The following is a 23,561-nucleotide window of genomic DNA, read 5'->3' on the forward strand; positions in this document are numbered from 1 at the left end:
AGGAATATATTTGTGAGTTTTGAATAGCCTTCATTATCTGACGCACTCTCTTCCTAGCACTCTCAACGGCAGCTCATTCATTTTGATGTCTGCAGTAGCTGGAAAATTGTGACACTGAAACACGTAGTCGAGGCTCTCTGAAGTGTTCTGCTTCATGTTCCTGATGCTTTCATTTTGCTGCAAGGTATCGCTGATAGGGACATGACGATGCCGTGGCTAATGGCTTTCATTTAAAAACGTCCACTCTCCCCTCATCTGCCGATCTTCCAGGTCCATCGTGATTGAAGACCCCGCTGAGGATGAATGTGTCATCCATTTATGCGATCGCCGTTGGAGGTTGCTTTTTAGCTCTCTTCTTAATCCAGACCCGAACCACTATGATTGGCTGGATCGAGTCCTGCTCTGTTCTGATCTCTCGGCACCTCACACTTCCTGCTCTCATCCACAGGCATCGTATTTGGGGCCCCTGGTCCCGGATGAATGTTTTCATATACTCTGCCTACACTCTGGTCAATATCACTCTAGTTTTCTTCCATACACACTCCGTCGCCCAAGCTGGCCGCCGAGCTGGAGAGCTGGCTCTTATCAACCTTATTTTTCCCCTCTCGGCCACTCACCTCGGTTACCTTGCTGACCTTCTGGGTATTACCTGGCGTACTTGCTGCAAGATTCATCAGGTAACAGGTTGGATGTCTGTCGCTCTGCTGTGTTTTCACGTGGTTGCAGAATGCCAGAGCCGGGGATTCAGTTTTCCTCTTGGGCCATTACGTAACATATCTACCCTAATTGTAAGTTTCCTTCTCGCTGTCATGAATTCAGGGCTAACGCTGATAGGGATCAATCTCTTTAGCCGCTCTTGCCCTCCTTTCTCTCCCCTGGCTTCGCCGACGGTGTTATGAAGTATTTCTCCGAAGCCACCAAGCCCTGACAGCTCTCTTTGTGTATGGCACGTGGCAACATCTCCCAGATCAGAGTCGCTTGCCAAGATTGTACCTTTACGTGCCGCTGGTAATTCTGGCCCTGACTACTCTGCTGGAGATTCTCAACTTCTGTTACACGAACGGGCTATTTTCGGGCCACGGCGCTCCTCGGGCCTTTGTATCTTTCACTCCAGAAGGATCTCTTACACATCCTAAGCTCAGAAAAGCGGCCCACATTCGTATCGTTCTGCCCCGATCTATCAAGATCGATGCGGGCCAGTATATCAACCTGTGGATGCCGTCAGTTGGATTTTGGTCGTGGCTTCAAACGCACCCTTTCATAGTCACATCGTGGTCGCGCGGAAGACATGACACGATTGAGTTGTTTGTGCAGCCACGCAGTGGCATGACATCAGACCTGCTCAGTCTTGCCGCTAGCGCTCCTGGCTGTCCTGTACCATTCCTGGCCATGTTCACGGGACCACACGGTACCAGTGAGATTGTTGACGGGTATGAAACTGTGCTACTGGTTGCGAGTGGTTTCGGGATCGCCGCAACAATTCCGTATCTGAAGAAGATGATACGTGGTCATAATACCTGTACACTTCATGTCCGTCGGGTGCATTTGGTATGGCAGATAGAATCAATTGGTGAGAAGACCCTTCCGTTTCCAGTCAGCCAGCAGCAGCACTAACAAATTAGAAATGGTCAGCGCAGCCGAGGACCTGCTCAACCCCTCCTGGAGGACGATATCATAGATAAAGGCTATGTAAGTGTCTGGCTTCAAAATGGAAACTTTGTTGATTATTGACGGTAAAACGTCTACAGATTCTCAGCATTTCAATCTACGTCGAAAAAGGGCTTGCTCATGATAAGACGCCAATAGGAAAACATGAAAGAGCCTGCTTTTTCCAGGGAGTACCCGATTATGACAGCATAGTCTCGCTCGAGGCATCGGGAGACCAGATCGAGAGATTACCGAACATCCGCGATGAACAAGGCCGAACCTTAATTATGGGTAAGTGACTCTACCACAGCCTGGCTCTATTCTATCGTATACTAATTTCTTTCTAGTATCAGCAGCAGGAAGTCTCAGAGACCAGATCCGAAAGACAGTCAAGGGCTTTTTGCATCGTGGCGTGAGACTTTCGGAGCTGGAATATCAGCCGGAGTAATTAAATGATAGGGAGATCGCGTGCAGCAAATGCAATGAGTCGACGCGAGCATATAATGCCAGTTGGAGTCTCTTTCTATGCACTTGCAAAGTAGTAAGAATGTGATATTGGGTGATCGAAATACAATCTACAATGGAAACATTGCCTATCTGATGGCTAGATCTCCCTGATCAGCCAATCTATGTGAACTACTTTGTCAATCATAAACTGATTACGGCCAGGCATTACACGGAAAAACAGCGGCTAGACCTTGATCTACAATGCAATCAATTTAGAATTTTTCTATCAAAACCAAAACGGGTATTATTTAACAGCAGACGGAACAAAAGCTTGAACCATGGGAACGGGAAGATCAGTCAGCTACCGTACCGTGCATGAATTTTTTTTTTCGGTCGAATTATTGCTGCTGTGGCCAACAAAGCAGAGGGTGGTTGTATGGAAATTTTATTTCTGCTTTAATCTTTCTTCATGGGCCTTGGCGTGTACGAGTAGAATGTGCGAGCAGAGATCAACGCGAACCACGCAATTCCGATGAGATTCCCTGGGCAGCATGAGATTTCCGTCAACAGTCGTTGCTAGATACCATTAGGACCGTTTGAAAGAATATTTTGGAAAAGAACCGAGGGAAACAAACCTCTTTCAGTTCCTCAAAAGAGCCTGCCGAGGTTGTGGCGCAGAGAAACTCGATCGCAGCCGGGCAGGTTCTCCAGCGGTCGAGATTATCGATGCCTACAGCCCCATCTTCTTTGATATATTTTTGCATCAATTCCATCATAATTTTCGAGACTGGTACCAGGTCACTGGCATCGACTCTACCTCTTTGCCGGAACACACAGCAATCGATCCTTGCTACCGTGCCTGATTAGGTGAGATTGAGTGGGAAGGTAGAAGTGGAATAAACTTACCGATTTTGACCTGCCCATTGAGATTCACAATGACGCTAGAACAGTCCAGAGATGTGTGATGGAAGTTGTTCGCCACGAGATATAACAGCCCGTCAACGAGCTGTACATAATCAGCCATTTGGCCGCCTGGCAGGTAGGTGAGAGGAAATGAGGAACAAACCTGAGACATTATGGCTGCCAGCTCCTGCTCGTCTGGGAAGGCTTTACAAGCGACGATATGATCCAGAACGAGAGGGTCAAAATCCCCCAGTGTGTACAGAAGCTCGGGAGTGCGAAAACACTCCCGAATGGAGGCCAGGTTCTCATGGCGCATAGAGCGGAGGATCCGCAGTATCTTGTCAGCGTCCTCAATCGGATACTGGCGCACCGCCCAGACACCGCGGTCTCCAGATGATCGAACGCATACCGCGACGGGGCCAGCTAGGTCACAATCGTAGTACTTTCTGAAAGTATCCCAAGGAGATTCGTCTCGGACTGTCAGGCCCGAACCGATAATGCTCCGCCACTGCATAGTCTCCTGGCGAGGCGGGCTTTGTGGCATCGATCGATTTTTCTTTCCGGTGTGCTCCGAAGTTGAGGAAGTGATGGACCTCTTTCCAGGCGCGGGTCCTAGATGGAGAGGTTGTGGGCCGGGTATGCGGTCCGTTACCGGTGATACTTCTATTTGGGTTTGCGGCTGGGGGAGTAATGCAACCTGAGCGGCCTGGATTCTTGTCACTCTCTTTTCGCCGAGTTTTCGCATAATGCAAGGATTTCGGCCAAAGAGTCGAAAGCAGGAAGAGGAGCGTGAAACGCAAAAGAAAATCTGATCAGTTTAAATGTGTATTTCGTACGTGTGGAACACTAGGGTGTTGGATCACATCTTCACCGGCAAAGGCAACGTAGTGTCAACGTTGAACCACCTCAGTAATGGAAGCCATAAGTATAGATATATATCCAAGGCCACACTCAGCTCAGCCCAGACTCAGCGCAGCCAAGTCATTCTGAACCACAACTCCATATTTATCCCCATGGCTCGACACGTTTTTACCGAACAAGAAATGCGGCTCGCAGCAGAACGACGAATGAAATACATTGGTGCAGCTAAAATCAGCATCTGCCAGATTCAATTCGAACCTCCCTTACCACGGGACCTGGACCCTAAGAATTTGGACCGGCTACGAAACATCTTCCGAAAGAATCGTTGTCGCCGCCTAGATGTCCAAAACCATGTTCCATCAACTGTGTCTCGACATAATCTCGCAGAAGCATTGCAGAAGGCGAATGTTCCCCAAGAAGCCTTGCTGACAACCGAAGGCCGGCAAATTCCTCGACTGGAATTTAGAGCGGGGCAACTTCGGGGTCTCCATGGCCGTCATCGTGTACAAGCGGGTGTTGAGGTACTTCCTCCGGCGGATCGCTGGTGGACGGTTGATCTCTACACAGACGGTACGTGATATACCCGGGCGCTCCCATAGATTGATCCTGACTGTTCCAAAAGATATCGACCGAGAATTGAGAGCGGCGTTGGTGGATGAATATTCCAATCAGAAGAAGCCGACCGATGGGGAAGTCTATCGCAAGATCAGACAGTATCAGGGCGAGGGCAATGAAGCTTTTCGCGAGCGATGGTTCGTGAGACTATCGCCCAACAATCAAGAGCGCTTGGATCAACTTGACAATAAGAAGAATCGTCGTCTCCGGCATGCATTTGACCGATTGTTGGCCATTCCCGGGCTTTGGCCGGGTGGGATGAGAATCAGCCTCCTTCATCGATTGATCGCTTCCGGCTGCGTTGAGGTGAGCTTCAGCCCAAGTTGCTACATTTTTTCTAGCTAATGACGACTCTTCGTCTCTCAGGAGATAGGAACCTATTTCGATCACATCTTGGACTTCTGGTCTTCTCTGGTGGGATCGGATCGGCGTCTGATGAAGAAAATCGATCAGGATACGGTTCACACGCTGCAGTTACTGGCACCAGGTAAATCACGCACTGATGAGAGGAAGGCATGCGGGCTGGTTCTCAGTGGACATGTGTTTGCCGAATTCAGTGCGGATGAGCGAAATGCTATATGGGCCAAAATGAAAGAGTTTGATGGTCTCATCCCATCCCTATACACTTTCTTTGAGGATTTCAAGTACCTGGAGAGTTGCGTTCACTGTCTGAAACGGCTCTCGGGCCCATCACCCTTGTCTGTGAGGGAAGCTATGAGCTCGATGTTTGACCCAGACTCGGAGTCTGGGGAAGGTCACCGAGAGAAAAGGAAATGTATCATTCAGACCTCGGAGTCTACCTTCCGACACCTTCATGCATCCGAGACAGAATGCCTCGAGACAGGATACCAGCAATTATGGCTGTATGCTATGCGACATTATCCACTGATGCCCCCGGACCCCAAGAACTCTGATGATCTGTTGGCCAACCCCGCTCGCGCTAAGCCGGACCCGCGCGCGATCTACGACATGGCTCATCTTGCTCATCAGCTCGGATTTCGGTCCCCAGAAATTGATGGGCTGCTGAACAGTTCTCCGGATCACCAAATTGCACGATCGGCCCTTCTCCAGGCCCGGAAGCCAGGCCGGTATAGATACGATGACCAGCACTTTGATATTCTGGTGCGCCGGATTGTAGCTTGTTTTACTGAAGCTGTGCCCGATCGGCCCGGTCCCCCGCGAGATCTTTTGGCAGACAGCACCGTCAAGACGCACGCTCGCTCTGGGGTTCCGCAAACCCGCACCCATGTTCAAGATGCCCCTTTGTTATTCTTAGATCGACTGCATGCTGATGTCGATGCCGCCGATACAATCACTAGCTTTTTTGTTCGGCGTTGTGTCTTTTTCGCCTTTTTGGGGAAGTCATCAAGGGTGGGGCCAAGCTCCACCACAGAGAATGGTGGTATGAATGCAGACACAGAGGCGGAGGGGATGCTACAGTCGCCATTGTTTATCGAATACCACGACCCAATGGATGGATCTGCACACCACATGGATACATCAGGCAGGTCATCCCTTCTTCCAAAAAGCAATTTCCCTACACACTAACTGGTTTCCTGTGAGACGGAAGGCTCAGAAGTTGCACCTGAGCCGGTGGACTTTAGATCGGATAAGTCCTTCAGGTGGAGATCACACCACTCTCAGACGAACACATGACGAATCGGTGCTGGGAACGGATCTTTCTCGCTGCTCACCCAGAGCTGAGCTAGCCCTTGAAGATGCTGGAAGCGAATGTACTCAGATCTCGTTGGAGACAGTCTCGCTTCAATGGGATCAGGACGAAAGAGCGACAGAAGAGGAGCTCAACCCACACACTGCGTCTGTGCCCGAAAGCGCTGCTCAGTCATTCACCAATCCTACGTCACAGCGACGGTCTTCATCAGAGACGGTAATCCTGTCAGAAGAAAGCCGTCCCCCCTATGTCAGAAGAGCTGGAGGCTTTCCTTCATGGTCTCAGAAGGGCCCAATCAGAGCAGGAGGAGCTAGAAGAAAGGATGGAGAGTGACCGGCTCAACGAAGAGCTCAGTCTACTCCATCATAAGCAAACTGAGCCTGAAGACCCAATTGTGCCAGATAATACCCACAACTCTCTGGCAACCTCGGGTGATCGCCTGGCGGAGGTAATACACAGAGACACCGAACACATTACAGCACAAGATACTGATCCCAAAGGCCACGCATCTACACAAGAGCTGATTGAGATCAAGTTCTGGTCGCTCGAACGAAGTCAGTGGAATCAATCAGACTGTCTCCTCGTAGACCCGTCCGACCCCTCACCCATGGAGCGGCTCGCACGAAAGTATTCCTGCAAAGGATTTACACTCTACGATGTGAGCCTCAAAAGCCTTCGTCCAGCCCATTGTTACCACGCAGCAACAGCGGATGATACCAATGCGATATTCTTGATTTCCGCACATGAAGAGAAAGCCATTGTGGCCGCGGAAGGATTAAGGATGGAGGAAAAGCTGATTTCAATGGCCGCTCGCGCTGTGGGACGTGCAGGAGAGTGATGAAGCAGCTTACCCGGCAGTGCGCAGTACAATCAGGATCTTCATGTGAATCCTTGACTCCTAAGAGGTTCTTCTTGGGGAGCAGATGAGCACGAGAATTTTCTTCTGAGAGAGCTCTGTTTCTAGGACAAGTCTCCTAGAAGGCACTTGTTCTTGTGAAGCGCTGCCAACTAAGAGAACAGCGACTGAGCATACAAATCTACTTGTATCTCGCAGTGCGGACAAGTTTGTAAAGAAGACTACTTCTGGAATATAATGTTTTATACAAACCAACAGCTTCACAATAGCAACCTTCACAATAGCAAACAGAAGAATGCCAGACAGGAATTGATGCTAGTGGAAGCAGAAAAAACAAACATCTCAACAACATGATATGAATGTATATTGGTGGACAATTGCACATACCGATTTATCTTTACGATGTTGGGTGTCAGATAATCATCACCGAATTGATCAATTATCATCGTTGATAACAAGGTTTTCTGGTGACACAGTATATGAAAAGCTTTTGCCACAGTTGGCACCATCTGAGCAGTCGTGCGAATGCCGCAGAAAAGCTTCGATCACGCGTTTCAACGTTCACCGCCAACCTTAAACTAGGTACCATTCCTCTGAGACAAAATCTTGCTCAATTTCGTACAGGTAACTGTTGATCTTTGAATGTTGAAATAAAGCTGTTGATCTACACGAAAAGATTCAGTCATGTTGGAAAAACACTAAATATGGTTCATCAGCAAGGGAAGACTGGTGTGGCCATGAGCAGCAGCAAGAATTTGACTGTGTAGTATGCAACAGGTCAAATTGGAGATTTAATTTCCTCGGATTTCTCTCCAGTCACCGGTAATTGCTGTAACTGTGTAGGTTATGACGCAGTTCACGGCTTTTCCGATAAAATAAAAGTCTCGTCACCAAGAGAGCTGCTATCGTGACACCCTCTCATCGTCTCATCGACCTGGACCCCGAAAAATTCCAGCCTTTATCATCCTTGACGACTCCTTCTGTGAACACGATTGAAAGCGCAATATCGATATCAGCTACTGATTTCTTCTAGAAATAACGCAACCTACATATCAATACATTAGCCTAGCTCTTAACCTCTGCCAACATACTTTGTTTCCGGTATGGAATGAAGCTAGACTCGTCTTTGTGATCGAATGCAAAAAGAAGCACTAGCTCACCTTGGCTTGGTTGCGAAGAGTGCTCCTATTAGGTATGTTAGCTCATGCCTACCTACTCCAAATCATGCTGACGGAGAAGATGCCCTGGGTAGAGGTTCTACATCCACTGTCCCTCAAAATTCAGGCGAAGAGCCCATCTCTCTTTCTCGCTATCCCTAGATTTGATTCTCATGGTTCAACCTTTGAGCGAGAACAAAGGAATCAGACGGCTTGTCTCTATCGAAGAGTTCATTGGTAAGTCATCTAATAACAAGAATATTCATGATGCTCATACTTGCATCGTTAGATTTCTCGGAAAGATTTCTTATTATCCTCTGGTCTCCTCTAGCGAAGAACAGCCCCAAAAATTCGACGGGGTTTCGGGTTTATCTGAAAAATATCCTTCGAAGATCTCATACGACATATCATACACTCATCGCGGCGTTCTACTATCTAGCTCTCTTGCGGTTCACGATTAAGCAAAAGTTTCCCATTGAGCCGTTTGAAGTACCCCAGGAGCTTCAGCCTCTACAGTGTCAGCGGCGGATGTTCCTTGCAGCTCTCATGCTGGGTTGGAAGTTCACTCAGGATTATGGGCACTCGACGCGACGCTGGGCATCCTTCTCTGGTCTAAGAGAAAAGGAGCTCAACAAAAACGAAGGATTGTTTCTTGCAGTGATCGATTGGCGCCTCTTTATATCGCACGCAACGTTCTCTCACTGGAGGTCAGAGGTACTGTACTATGTTCAAAATCCAGATGTTGCTTTAGCCGTATTTACCTCTTTCCAGTGAGAGCGCAGGATAATAATTATATCTATGTGGATGGAAACCAAGCAATGTCGGCGTATGGTACTTTCTTTTATTGCTGAATGTGATATATTTGGAGCTAAAAACTGATATTACATTTCCGTAGAACCCTGTTTTTTACTGACCACTTACCACTATTCTGTGTCCTTAGAGGTAATTTCAACATGTCAAATTAAGTATGGGCAATTTTTACGACAATTACAATTCTTGGAGTTTGAACATAATACTGTGTTTCGCACAGCTTCTTCAATATCGTGCTTCAACGGCTAGAACGTGCGTGAGCTGTCTTTAGCTGTCTTTAAATCCGGTCCTTCTGAAGCACGGCTCAGACTGATTGCAGGGCAAGTTTCTTTTACCCAAGATAATGTCTCTCATCCAAGGTATATGTACATGATGAGTAAAGCTAATGACTTTATCAATTGTTCTAAAACGGAAAATAAAGGGCGGTGTGATGTTCTCTTTATATCCTCCCAACTTGCTCTCGCACACAGTTTACAACGGCGCTCCTACACGACTGCGCTCTTATGTACACGATGCTTTTAATTAGCTTCATTATGCTCTTACGGTGGCGCTCACACACCAATTGGCTTGTATAAAATGGTTCTCAGTCAAATTAACCGTACCTAACAATGCCTGTATTTTTATCTGACTTCACTAATTAGGATCTGTCCCTTCTCCCTATTCGTTAATTCAAAGAGCTTCTGGACACAATACTGTAACTTCCACAATCCTTTGCATCAGGCATCTTTCCTTATGGAATCGTGGCCGGTATGACCCTTTCTGGTATTATCGACTAACCAGTGTCAATACTTCCTCAACGGGGTCTGTCCACCCAAGTTGCGGTGAAAGGTCTGCAGTCCTCTCAAGCCACATGCATTTGGCTCATATCCCCATTATATGAGCTCCGGTATGCCCAAAATTGGTGATTTACTCTCTCTGGTGGTGTGAAGGAGCGCAAATACTGCGACAATGACTACGGCTAGTCAGGTCTGAATTGGTAAAATGCCAATGCATGCATGTGGGCCCAATATCTGGAAGCCCGACTCAACAATGCTTTGTTTGATTGTCAAGCTTTTGAACCCACGAGAAACTAGACAGTTCTTCCACGTCCACTAAGCCTACTTAATGTCGGTGAAGAAAACTGGCAAAGCTATAAAGTGGTTATATTTTCACCACTGTTGTGTCTTCGCAACCCTGTGAAGAGCATCAGTCCCTTTTTACTGCTACCAAGGAATCCAAAATGCGTGCGATTTCGATCGATAAAGTCCGTATTCTTCTTGAAATTCCGGAAATGCCGACGGACCTCATCCAGGAAGCTTTGACTGTGGCCGGGGAAGACCAAAAATACCCAGATGGTTTCAAAGCCCTGGCTCAGCTTGGCACGACCTGCATCAATACTTGCTTTCTGGAAATGGGATATAAAGGCTCACTGAGGAGGGGTCAGTTGAATACCCCTAGAAAGCATGTACGATGTTGATACCTTATAATAGAGATCAATTCCGATATCAGCACCAAATACAACTCAAGCGTGTATCGGGCATCTGTGGCGAAGAGGAATGGCATCGACCACCTGATTGAATATGGTAAAAATGGCAAAGAAACCGAAAACAATCTTGCTTTTGCCATCAGCGCACTTATTGCCACCGCGTATCTCACACGCGGCTCAGAGGGTGTAAGGATGTGTGTGATAAAACTAGGGTGGGTCAATAATCAAGAAAAAAGCACAGAGATGCAAATACTCACGCTTCAGGTCAGATTTCTTGAGGAGGGATCCGGACTTCATTTGTTACAATCATACGAATCAGAGATGGCAAAGAGCTCGTTTGGACCAGTCACAAATTATTCGTCTGTAGCTGAAGCCAGGAGCCGACGCGATGCCGCAATCAGTAGGCCGAGTCCACAACTTCAAGATTCGCCAGGCACTCAGAACGGGATTACCTTGAGTGATAAAAGTGGCACCCATGCTGCTACACATATAGCTTCCTCTACAAGCGAATGTGCTGATACCGTCCTTCCAATTCTCTCTACAGGACTTGATGGTTTGGGGCTGGTAGATTGCAGTCAGGGTCGTTGCGAGAATACTCAAAAACCAACCGAGGTACTTGATACTGACCACCAATTTATCGGCTTTCCAGACGCAGAATCTCATTTGGCTTGCCTTCAATTTTCGAATATGATGCCAAATATACTATGTGATTCTATGTTTCCAGTCCGAGATGCATCACAAAATGGATCAACTTATAATCCGAGGTCGATTGAAACGGATGGTGATGGTGTGATGGCTCTCACAGAACAGCGGGCTAATACTCAATTCTCGAGAGAAAAGCCAAGGAAAAGAAAAGCTTCTAGCGATTATGGAGTTCGGAAAGGCAAACATGCAATGACAGGTGACAGACCAAAATGGAAAGCACTTTTGTTAAAAGAAAATGAAAGGTGCCAGTCTAGAGGAACTAAGCTCCCATCAGAGACCTATTTCAACGAAGACATTCAGGCGCAGTGCTTGGAATTGCAGTCGTCCGAGACCTTAGTCTTACTGCTCTTTCAAATTGCAGATGCAAATGCCTTCACGTTCCTACAAGAGGCCATATTTGCATCCAAGACAACGGAGATTGACAAGCCACGAAAAGTCTCGATGGAAATGTCGACTGGGGATCGCTTTAACATCATGGACAAATTGGACGGAGATATTACCTTTAACGCTCTTTTGAAGCGCTATCATCTTATGGAGCTTTTCAGGAATTCTGGAGGCCGCGAGAGCGGAGGAAGTATGGTGATCATTCCTGTCTATGCAGACAGTAGTTTTCAAAGGCCCGGGAGAAAGGGAAACCCTATTAGCAATGCTTGCGCGGATGTAACTCAAAGAATGATGACCGAGACATTTCCTTCCCTAAGACCTGGCACAAGGGAATACGATTCCAAAAAAGTGATAATGAAACGATACCGAGTGTTGGCAAGCCGTTTTCAGGTCTTTGTGGACAAGTTTGGCCTCGCGATACTTTGCTTCATTCAACCTTTCCAGGGAACAAGGGGACCCAGCTGGGGAATATCGGATAACAAGTAGGTGATGGAGCTGCTTTGTGAGATTTCTCATGCTAATAGGGATCAGGATCCGCGAAATTAACGACACCAACCTGAAGGCTTTTATTGACATTCTGGATCAGTCTCAGGGTGATTATTTACGCTCAGTTTGCAAGGCCGCCGAGCCGTTGTTGAGCTCCTTGATCTATACAAGCTCATCCAAGGCAGCCGAATTTCCTCTGGAGCGCATTGAGACGGCGGACATTCTCCAATTGCCGAAGGGCTCTGATGATTTATTGTTTCTACTACGAGATGTTTCAAGAGATGGCTCCACATTTTGATACTTCCAGGAGGCAGGGAGGAAGTACCACAGAAGATGTTATCTGAGAATAAAAGGAACTGTTTCGAAAATCGTTTCAATTCAATTGCCGAGGAGGAAATGCAAGAGAAAAGAGGAATTGACAGTACTAGCAATTAATCCGATACAATCCCAGGAGCCAAGTCATATCTTTTCACTAGGAAGAATTTTTAAAGCTATGTGATACGGAGCTACTGGAAGGGCGAACTATTGTTGCACATTCTAATTTCTCTTAGGAGAAAACTTCTTACCATATCATACTCATAATCTAGCCTAGATAGATATCTCCGTCAAAAAATTCCTGACTTCTCCCTTACACGCATTCAATATTGCATCACTATATTTTATTTCGTTCTCTCCTAGCATATACGTATGAGCTATTGTCTCCTCTGCTTGCTAGAATAGAATGCATTTCGCATATGGTACTATGCATGAAATATCGATGTGTAACCGGAATAAAGGCTAACCATCCATGTTATAACCCCAGATTAGGATAATTGATGGTATTCTAAGGCGTCTCAAATCCTGTGAATGTTTGGTTGAGCGGCCACTTTGAAAGATCAAAGAAGCCACTTCCTTTCTAATAGAGGGCAGGTTGCGAAAACATGTCGGGAATAGGAACGTTCTTTAATTTAGTTTAAAGCTCTGATCTCCGCATTCAGCAAGGGGTAAGTGAATGAGAGATTCTCGGCAATAGTAAGTGGTTGTTGGCTCTCTCTATCTATCAAACAAATCGCTGGTTGTCAGTGTATGGATTACGAGTTAAAAGCGGACCTCAATGTGACTAGTCAAATTGTAACATAAATCTCATGATATGACATAAGTCCTGAGCTGAAGGTCTGTCGGGCCATTAATACCAGATTGCAGTAGTCAATCGTTATCCAAAAAGATTTTCCGAATTAAGGGTTATCCACCGGCCCATGTTATTATATCCGAGAAGGGATAATTGTTGCCCTGAAGATTATTCACGGCTATTGTATTGTAACTCACTATATTTTATGTGTTACTGATCGAAAAACCTTGTTCAAGGAGAGAAAGAGATACCTGTCGCATTCGCAATTGTCGTTCCTCTCCATATGGAAGCAATTTTCTTTTCCCTGGTTTGGCGTTAAATGCACCAGATCGAGGTCCCAAATGAAATTGCGAGAGCAACCGCAAGCTTATATATCTTTCCTGCTTCGCATTAAAATCAACTGCAGAGATTTTCTTCAAGGATTCCTTACATCCTTAATCATGTCTGAACGCTCTAATTGTCTGAATTGCCCCAATGGTACGTTGTCATCATTACTCATTATGTTTCTTTTCAAAATAAAGCTAAATTCTCTCGGCAAAGATCGTGACCTGGCATATCACCTTGGTCTCCTGAAATTTGGAAGCGAAGAAGAAAAGTTTGAGGAAATATCACTTGCGCCAGTTTTTACCCAGCGCATGTGCAGCTGCCACGAATCATCTCCGTCGAGGCCCACCGGAGAGGTTTCACAGTATGGACTACTGGCAGGAATAACAAAAGCCAATGGGTCGTATTTTTCTGCTTCGAACGAGACGAGTACTTGGGGAGAAGACCCTAGGCTTTTTTTCAACGTTTCATCGCCATCCAGTACATTTATCTGTGGGTCTCAAGGCTCTGGGAAAAGCCATACCTTGTCATGCATTCTGGAAAACTGTTTGATCCCTTCCCGGGCTGCGAAGCTGCCAAACCCGCTCACAGCTGTTGTGTTTCACTATGACACTTTTATCTGTGATAATGGAGGATCACCATGCGAGGCGGCATTTCTTGCTTCCCACCCCGATATCAAAGTGAGGGTTTTATGTGCCCCGACCAATATTCGAACGATTCAGGTACCTTGATTGCAACTATCAAATGACGGTGTTTTGCTAATATTCTCAAGGGGACGTACTCGAGATTTAATATCACTGTCGAAGCACTGCAGATTGATCAGAAAGATCTCAATACCAAGCGTATGTTAGACCTGATGGCAGTGGGGCAAACCAATGGCCCACTCCCACTATACATGCACACTGTTCAGCGGATTCTTCGAGAAATGCGAATCGTACAGCAAAACATGGGAACCAGATTTGATTATGCAGAGTTCAAGATGAGGGTTCTTGACTCTGAGCTCACATCAGGCCAGCTCGAGCCATTGAAGCAACGCCTTGATGCTTTAGAGAGCTTCATGCCTGCGCAGCAGGCTTACAAAACCGGTCAAAAGAAGGGGTCTCAAGGATGGGGCTCTGATTGGACTCCACGGGTACGTAATCCGGGCCGTGAACTCTATGTACATTCAGCACATCCAAGCTAATCGGATCAGTCTGGCCAACTGACAATTGTTGACCTTTCCTGCCCGTGCATCTCTTCTGATACGGCCTGCTCCCTTTTCAACATCTGTTTTGGGATATTTCTTGAGCAAAGCACAGAAATCGGTCGGATAGTGGCACTTGACGAGGCCCATAAAGTTAGTCACTCCTTGCATTTGGTGCCGATTCCCTCTGACATCACCTAGTATATGGACAGTTCTGTTGAAGCTAAGTCTTTTACCGAAACTCTTCTCTCTACCGTACGCCTCCAGCGACATCTCGGAATCCGCATTGTGATCTCAACACAAGAGCCCACGATATCAACCGCGCTGCTAAGTCTCTGTTCGTTGACCATTGTTCATCGGTTCTCATCACCAGAGTGGCTTCGGGCTCTGAAAAGCAATATAGCTGCTGTTGCTCTAGGTGAAGATCCCCTTCGAGGGAATCATGAGAACAGAGAGAATAATGATGTGGACAAGTCATCTTTGTTTGACAGAATAGTTCGTCTTCGCGTGGGTGAAGCTTTGCTCTTTTGTCCAAGCGCGGCAATCAAACCGCCTTCTGGAAGTGATGAAATTGAAGAAATCAAAAAGCTAGGATCTGGATACCTGCAAGTCAAGGTTAGAAGCAGACTTACTGAAGATGGCGGAAGGAGCGTTTTGTCTTGACGTATTGTCGGATCGTTTTTCGGCTTACACTTTTAGCCTCTGTTTAACTCATTTCCTGCATACAAATTTCTGATTTATACTGTAACGGCCACACTACTATCTTTTTTACGGGTCAAGTATTGGTATTGAAAGAGTGTGCTTAATTATTGAAGTTAGCCGTCGGTAGAACCAAGGCCCAGGATTCAAATAGCAGAAATTGTATTCAATTCCATGAGACTCTGTTATCACAACCCCGAGATATTCTCTCATATAAATTGTTCCCAGCAATCAATATAGTAATCTATTTTCTTGGATCACGAGTTCTGCTATCATTGGGCCATGGAAAAGGCTGTGTCTGGTTATTTGTACAGTACAGTATTGTAGTGCTGGAGTCTTGAGGCAAGACCAACGGTAGCTTCAATCAAGATATATCTTGCCTCCATTGGGCCAGAAGCCACTTCGTACAGTACCGTACGTAAGCCCCAGTCTCTTCTTCAGAGAAGTCGCAATTTATTAAGCATCCATGCGCGTTTTGCACCCTTCGTAGTTGCGCCATTCTTTTTGAGGTACAATCTGGTAGCTTCAAGACCTTTGTATGTGGGACTCCCGGCATGTTTCAGCCATGTGAGGGGTGAATTGTACATATCATCAAGAGAATTAATTTTGGCTCCGTTCTTCAGCAGAATTTTGGTGGCATTGAGAGAACCATACTCTGCGGCCCAAGAGAGAGGTGTTCGTTTATTTTGATCAAGATCTTCAACGGGAGCACCGGCATCCAGCAGGCTTTGAAGAAGCGCGGTGCAATCTCCCATCGCGGCGAAATGAATGAGTGACCCCTTATACGGTCCTCTGGGGTTACATATGCCCCTAAGCTGGATCTCGTCATGTTTTTTATCGAGGTAACTCATGATGTCACTGTTCCATTTGTTCTCATCGATCTCCTTCAGGTCCTCAAATTCCTTATAAATGACTTTGATGGTAGAGTGCGAAGCCATGTGAACTTGATTGCAATGTAAGGTGTCCATATTGATAATAAAAACAGTAGTCTACGAGACACCCGGGCTGGGATCGATCAATTATAGGTTTCAGTAAATAGCTTCCAGGATTGGAATGTTACAGTAGCATTCAGAATCACTATCTTGCTTTTCTGTCCCCATCACAATTCTGCTTCTCCGGGTGTACGTCGCCGGTAGGCCGTTGTCAATCTTCCGTAAATGGCCGCCTTCGTGCTTGATTTCCATTCTCGTTCCCACTGAGCTTGGATTTCCCTGCGGATATGCGCATTCTCCCTCGTTAGTAGCGGGCAGAAGGTGTGGCTCTTGCCTGGGCGCGCAGCCTCCCGAGCTAGTCGGTCAGCTGCGTCGTTACCAGGCTCTTCACAATGTCCAGGTATCCATTGAAGACGAAGCGCGGTGCCCTCTGCCTGGACCTCCGCGGCCGTTGAGAGAATCGCGTGGACGATTCGTTGTCCTGATTTATTCCTGGTGTTCTGGATTGATTGCAGGGCTGACTTGCTATCACAGAGAATCGTCGCCGCTATTGGGCGTCCGTACGCGTAGTTGGAGCGCTGGTGAGCCTGTCTGAACACCATGTCGATGGCGTAAAAGATGCCTATAAGCTCAGCTACGTGAACCGACCAGCGGCCCATTGGCCCCACTTGAAATTGTTCATACTGTGTGATCTCCTGGTTTTTGTCGAGCGCGACCACGGCCGCGCCTAGATGATTTTCTCGATCTGAGGCGTCTGAATACACAGCAATGTCGGAAGTGGTCCGCACAGTGTCTGCTCGTTCCCTTGCAGTTTCTCTATTCGTTTCAATCTCAATCTCTATGAAGGCATCAGCACGCCATGGTGGCAGCGGCCGTGGGTCGATCGTTTCCAATTCATTCAGCCTGTTCAGGTCCATGGTTTTCAGTGCTTCTGCTAGCGGGAAGCGCGCAGACGTGCCAATGTTGTTTCTTCGTTTCTGGGCTCGGAGAAGTGCCGTCCTATACGGAAGCCTGCCCAGAGGGCGGGCGTACCTGTTGACTCAGCTACGCACGGGCCATAACTGGTTGTCTACCTACGCCAAGACCTTTGGATTCCACGAGGATGATCAGTGCGTCTGCGGCGCACGAGAAACTGTCACTCATGTCCTTGTGGACTGCCCCGAACTGGCAGAATTGCGGAGGAGACTAAGAAAGGAAGTGGGAGACACGTTCAATAGCGTCTCGAGTCTGCTGGGAGGCTCAAACGAAGGTGAGAAAAGTAAACCAGACACCGTCTCGCGAGCCAAAACGGTCAACGCCGTGCTGGACTTCGCCGAGGCGTCACAGCGGTTCCGCAGTCGCGCGCCTTGAGGGCAGCCTAACAATGAGAGCGGCAATTGGGCCACGAGAGGCCTTGACGAGGCTCTAAGTTCGTTTACAGGAAGTGGATCACTTTACATGTGCATATTTGGATATATATAGTTGAGGTAGCCTGCATATCGCTTTCGATGCGAGAGGTCAGGGTAAATGATATCAACCAACCAACCAACCGAGTGTAATGGCTGTTGCTCATTCTTAAAACTTTGCATTTTGTGCCTCACCCGTCATCACATAGTTCAACCCAAGCTACCGAGTATTATCGCACACCCATGATTCTATAAATTGAGATGATCTCTGCCTTGCTCGAATTATCCAAATCTATTCTGGCACATCGTGTTAAAAATGCCAGAGAATACAGAGGAAAGTGACAACGAGCTCTTCGAGATTCTATCCAGTTACGAAGACCTCAATATTGAAGGAACGGACGACGATTCCACTACAGAGGAAGACCTTTCGGAAACCAGCGAGGATCGCAAATTTTTGGCATCCGAGAGCGATGATGCCACGTATTCAGAAGAAGATTCGCTAGGATCTAGTCTCCCCTGCATTCACCGCACCATGGATGGTCACGAGACATCGAGCACCGTAGGTGTGTCCATTTGATTTGTTTGGACTGTCGAGCTAACCGCAGCAACTAGGTCGGCAAAAAGATACCGATTGGCGCCATTGCCTCTAGCTTGATCTCCGAAGATGGAATTTCAGTGATACAGTATTTGGTCTTGTGGCAATCGTGGGAGCGAGAGATGCCGCATGAGTATGATGTGAGCGAGGATCTGTCTTCTTCGCCAAGGTCATGTATATAATACGAGAAAGTTTTGGATGCTTTCTCATTATTCAACATCAAATTCTCACCACCAAACTTCTATGCAATATAGAGCTGATATCGAGCTGAACACGCAAATTGAGTAAGCTTGATCTCAGTGGATGGCAAGTCGGTCAGTCTCGCGTTTTCTTCGGAGCAGAATACCGATAGATAAAGTGCCCTCTGAAGATTTCAAAGATCAGATATATTTGCTTCGGAGCTCAACTTCTTTCCTTCTGAAATATATCGTCTTAGTGCTGCAATAACAACCAGAATAAGGCAGCAGTTCTGTCCAGGAACTTTAGAACCCATCGAACACATTATAAATATTGCGTATACGGAATTCATACGTGCACGAGTGTTGTGAATCCCGTTAAAGTCATACGAGGGAATCTCCTTACGTGCGGTTCATGATTATGAACTTGAAAGTCCGCCTGTCTGGATTTGTCACACAACTAAGAACTTTTAAATTAAGGACGTCTTCATCGAAAGTTTTCTAAAATGTTAATTACAGAAAAAAGTAAATTTTGTTGGACAGGAGATGGCCCTCACTAGACACAGTAGCGTATCGTATCTCCTGATCATCTGAGTATCTAAATATGACATAATTCCGTCTGTCTAGGATAGACTAATGATCATCTATGCAAGATGATTGATGTGAAATGGTACTGTTACCAACGAGGAAAAACGAGCTACAGGTGCCATTTCTTTCAAGCAAGCCTGAGCAGTTAATTGCCAGACTTTGGTCACTGTCAAGATTGAAATTGCGAGCCTATCAATGTAAAAAGTAAGGTGTAACCCAGAGTTCCAGCCAAAATAGATCCCATTATGGCGTATAAGCCCCATGATGTCTTCGGCCTGAATGTTCCTTGGCTCGCAGCCGCTGGTGTAGCAGCCGTTTCTATGCCTGGTGGCAGCTTCGTAGGAGACGTTGCCAGGGATTCCTGAGTGGAGAATGAGGCGCTCAGTACGCCCGGGGAATTTGATATCGTTGTCATAACTGGTATTGTCATCCAGTTGAGGTCTTTGGGGGCTAGTGTGGCGTGAACCGAAATCTTGTTGGTAGCATAGCAGAACGCATACGTTGTTCCAGTAATATGACACGAAAGGGACGTGGTGCTGCAATAATTAATTAATATCAAAAGTTCTTTGAGTGCGTACGGGGTACCAACCTATTCTTTTTGTTGACATCCACCAGCTCTACGGAGTCCTTCTTAAGGATAGCCGTCATTCCTGCTTCGGAAACGCCGCAGTCAGATGCAGCGACGGTTTGAGGGCAAGTCACAAGGAATGTGGTCGCTTCATCATCCTAGAATGTGATAAGAAGTTAATTCAGATTCTGGAAGTCTAATATCTCGGCATTTCCTCACATACGGTAGATAATATGCTCGCTTCTAATTCACGCCCTTGAAATCCGGGCAATAGGAGGCTGACTGTTTGTCCGAGAATTATTGTAGCTGCACCTAAAAAGAAAATGCAGTAAGTGAGTAACATATCCACTCAGAATTTGGCCGTTTCAAGCCTCGAAGGATGACTGTTTCAAGTTCGGACACTCAATCTGTCGAATCAGAGGCTTGGTATACTGCCGAAAGCTGGGATGACGGACTATTGTATTATGACTGTGGAATCCTTGTTTTTCAAGGAGGGGCCAAGCGAAATCCTAAACGCTTCTCTTAATAGATGAGGAAGCTAGAATTTAACAGTACGGCATTGTGGGAAACGTTTGTGTTTATGTGGGAAGGTTCAGTTAAGTGACCTCAAACGACCGGTGATTAAAAGCTTTTATAACTGGTGGAACAGATTTTGGGGTCTGAGAGTCCTTTTTTCTTTCGAATAGATTTTTTGAAATTCTTGGGATACTCTCTGGCAACTTGGGTACCCTTTGAGTGGCCGCAAAATTGTGAAGTGAGTGGTACGACCGTAGTCAAGGGGCGCATACAGTACAACTTCTACTGATGATTGTAATTTCTTTAAGAAGATAGCCAAATTATTGTATCAATTTTATGGGAACAATAAATGCTTGCGGCCTGTTATCAATTTCATAAGTGAATAGATTCTCATTTATAATTCCACGACAACTCATAACAAAAATTTCTTTACAGATACGTTCGGCATGAGTTCTTTGGCCAAGTCAAGATTTTGATGACTATGTAAATCTTATCGGAGATAGAGCATGCTCGAAAGTTCGTGTAGCTTTGTTCGGAATGGAACTATAAGTAGTCTCGCGCGTGTCACAAAATGCCTGGTTCAAAGAGCAAGATAGATCCCGGTTTGCTGAAGACACCCCATCTCCAGAAGGGAAAGAAACATGCGTCGTTTGTTTATTTATTCTACATTCATCTCGGCGGTCTTTGGCGGAACGCTTCAGATCATTGACCATAATAACCAATGTTTTGTGTATTCCACGGCGAACTTCAACTGCACCGGGATCTCGGAGCCGTTTGCGCCTCTTGACGGAATATCATGTTCCCGTAAGTAATGCAATCTACTGACGAAAGAACAATTTTTCTGACATCTTTGAGACCTGAGCCCAGAAACTAAAGGCACACACTCCAATTCGTCGTCATTCAAAGCCATGTTATGTGGCTCCAGTCAGAATTCTGCGTGGGTTGAGGTGCATCGAAGCGGCTTGATCAACTTCCATAATGAAGAAGGAAATGCGGCAAGCTGCAAGATAGCGGGGGCCCTGGTTAAGGGAAGCTTGTGCACCGCCAGCAATAAAGCAAGGACTTCGACGAAAGGCATTGAATCCCAACTGACTTCTTCGTCTACCACAACCATCCATGTGTCAGTGACAGCGCCATCGGCGGTCCCGACTACTCCCTCGGGCCCGAACAGCTCTTCGAATATGACAGATTGCTAAACACAAATATTTGCTTGATTTTTTACTGTAAGCTTGTGCTAGGCTATGCTGCTTCTGTTCTATCAATTAAGTCTACAATTTTACTATGGAGCCTCAGCCCGACATGGGATGTTCTTCTTTTCCTGCACCTCGCTGCCCAGGTTTCCAATTTACAATTTGCAAGCAGTCTACCTTTTTAGCACTAGAATAAAATAAGAAAACAATTCTTTGTATGCCTGAAGTTTATATGAGAGTCCTGCATCTATTGAAATAACATGAATAATCAAACCAGTGGATCTGACAAAAGGGAGCCAGAGTTTCAAAGCACAAATTGGGTATTTGGTATCTAATCTAATGCAGTTGTCTACTTTTAGTATAATCTCCGGACAATAGATCGATCATTTAATCATTGCCGCTAAAATGGGCAACCTCTATTTGGGTTTCTGATTCCAGAAAATGGTTCTAGAAACCGCTGAATTGATAGCAAAGCTAGTGTATCAATATTATCCGCATGCATCACACGCGAATAACATCAAAATCTGGCTATACATTATTTATTTGCAACCGGCGGCAGGTGAGGAAAATTCTTTGGAGGCAAAAGCATTTTCATGTCACATCTTGGGGGAAATATTTCATACTTTAAGGCAGCCGAGATCTCAGACGCAAGCCATGAAATGGAAGGGCTGGTCATTGCGGAACATAAACATTATCTTCTAGGTCAAAGACTTGAGTCTTCTCGATACTACAAAGCTGGCCAGCCCTCCAATGTCAATCGACCGCGAAACTTAGGGTTGTAGGCAGGACTCGTATTGTCCAGGGTTGCCACATAGCGGTTGCGACCTCCCATTTTCGCATGAGTCAGGTAGTGAGCCTTCAGATTGTCCGAGCGTTTGAAGCTGCGATGACATTCTGGCACCCAGCACGCGTACGGTCTTTCATTTGAGTGGCATGTCAGATGTCGCTCGAGGGCCTTTCGGCGCCTGAACTGGCGGTGGCAGCCCGGGTATGTGCATTCGAACTGCCGCTGGGGTATTTTGTGTGGCAATTTCTGGAAGCTCCAATCCGGAGGTACCTGAGAAGAAGAAAGAGGCGCGGCGTTCGCAGGCTCTTGAGAAACTGGGCTCGTTGCAAGCGCTTCATTGCTGTCAAGTCGCATAAAACAGGAGTTGCAGGTAGGGGCCACCTTTGCCTCAAGGGCATGAGGCTTGGGGGATGACTCTAATGGGCTGAAAGGATTTGAATTGGGCATATTTTCCAGCCAACAAATGACAGGGATCGGCTTGCAATGGATGAAGCTAGGATCGGAAAAGTGTCCTGGTCGTTGAAAGCCGCAACCGACGACACCATTTCGATGAATCTGTCGCAGCGCTTCTTCAGGATTAAGCACCCCAAACGACTGTTGTGGAAAGACCGTACAGATGCGACGTGTGATGAAGCAATTTTCGGAAATTAAGGGCCGGTGATTGTTCGGCTCGCTCATGATTAATCTTTGACTCAGAGAATGCGAAGTCATTTGGAAATAATCGTTCGGAAATTGCACGCAAGGGATATGGCTCTGTGACAGTTGGCTGCTTTTTACAGAGTAGAAAAAAGCGAGATGCCACATTGGCGATCGCATAATCCAAACGCCAATCTGCGACGGGAGAGGTTTGGGCGGCAAGATTCTGAGCGTGCGATAGACTGAGACCGCCAGTAGTTTGATACAAACGGCGAGCAGATATTTATGGAAAAGAAAATGGCGATATACAAACTGGTGGAAGTATGGAAAATTTCCTCAATCCTTTCATGGAATACTTTTCACAACGTCCAGTTGGTTCATTTTACAAGTATAGGAAAAATGCGTTTGAGTGATATCTCATTTATCACTGTTTCAACGGCTGAAGTGATGACTCCACGCTGAGACAACCAAAGCTTACTCCGACTGTGCCACTTTTAAACTTTTCTCTTGTCCGAATTTCTTCATCTTTTGTCAGTAATTACCAAGTTAATGTTGCTCCACTTGTTTCAAACTGAGTTATTTGTTGACCACATATTCCTTGCTAATAAACAATTGGTTATAACAACATCATCAAGCGTTGAGCATTATGGAGAACCAATTTGCCGACTTTATCGGTCTTCGTGGCTATAAATTAGATGAAATAAAGCTTAAGCTGTTCATACTACATATATCCAGATTCTCAAATATATTACTTTGAACAGAGAAATGGATCCTTTTGCTGTGTGCCATGAGCTACAAGGGGACAAAAAGACTGATTCCGATCCAACGTCAGGCCCAGATGAGCGACTGAACCCGGAATTGACAGC

At 46.3% G+C, this 23,561-nt stretch overlaps 4 protein-coding genes across 4 annotated transcripts; 3 read left to right on the forward strand and 1 right to left on the reverse strand.

Annotated features, from left to right (window-relative positions):
- Positions 1 to 10,187: 10,187 nt before the first annotated feature.
- N7509_012718 (uncharacterized protein) lies at positions 10,188 to 11,001 on the forward strand (the record flags this gene model as incomplete). The annotated part of the gene is made up of 3 exons (XM_056637355.1): positions 10,188 to 10,386; positions 10,438 to 10,619; positions 10,927 to 11,001. The coding sequence occupies 3 exons, from the start codon at positions 10,188 to 10,190 to the stop codon at positions 10,999 to 11,001; spliced, it is 456 nt and encodes a 151-aa protein (XP_056483385.1).
- Positions 11,002 to 11,327: 326 nt separating this feature from the next.
- Positions 11,328 to 12,306, forward strand: N7509_012719 (uncharacterized protein; the record flags this gene model as incomplete). The annotated part of the gene is made up of 2 exons (XM_056637356.1): positions 11,328 to 12,004; positions 12,054 to 12,306. The coding sequence occupies 2 exons, from the start codon at positions 11,328 to 11,330 to the stop codon at positions 12,304 to 12,306; spliced, it is 930 nt and encodes a 309-aa protein (XP_056483386.1).
- Positions 12,307 to 13,556: 1,250 nt separating this feature from the next.
- N7509_012720 (uncharacterized protein) lies at positions 13,557 to 15,286 on the forward strand (the record flags this gene model as incomplete). The annotated part of the gene is made up of 5 exons (XM_056637357.1): positions 13,557 to 13,593; positions 13,657 to 14,162; positions 14,213 to 14,572; positions 14,633 to 14,776; positions 14,825 to 15,286. 5 exons carry the CDS (start codon positions 13,557 to 13,559, stop codon positions 15,284 to 15,286), a joined length of 1,509 nt encoding a protein of 502 aa, XP_056483387.1.
- Positions 15,287 to 15,759: 473 nt separating this feature from the next.
- On the reverse strand, positions 15,760 to 16,260 carry N7509_012721 (ankyrin repeat domain-containing protein; the record flags this gene model as incomplete). Its single annotated transcript, XM_056637358.1, has 1 exon — positions 15,760 to 16,260. The coding sequence occupies one exon, from the start codon at positions 16,258 to 16,260 to the stop codon at positions 15,760 to 15,762; it is 501 nt and encodes a 166-aa protein (XP_056483388.1).
- Between the last annotated feature and the right edge of the window lie 7,301 nt (positions 16,261 to 23,561).

The sequence above is a fragment of the Penicillium cosmopolitanum genome (genome assembly GCF_028827165.1).
Source record: "Penicillium cosmopolitanum strain IBT 29677 chromosome Unknown utg000011l:1.0-3548175.0:1.0-3550911.0, whole genome shotgun sequence".
NCBI lineage: Eukaryota > Fungi > Ascomycota > Eurotiomycetes > Eurotiales > Aspergillaceae > Penicillium > Penicillium cosmopolitanum.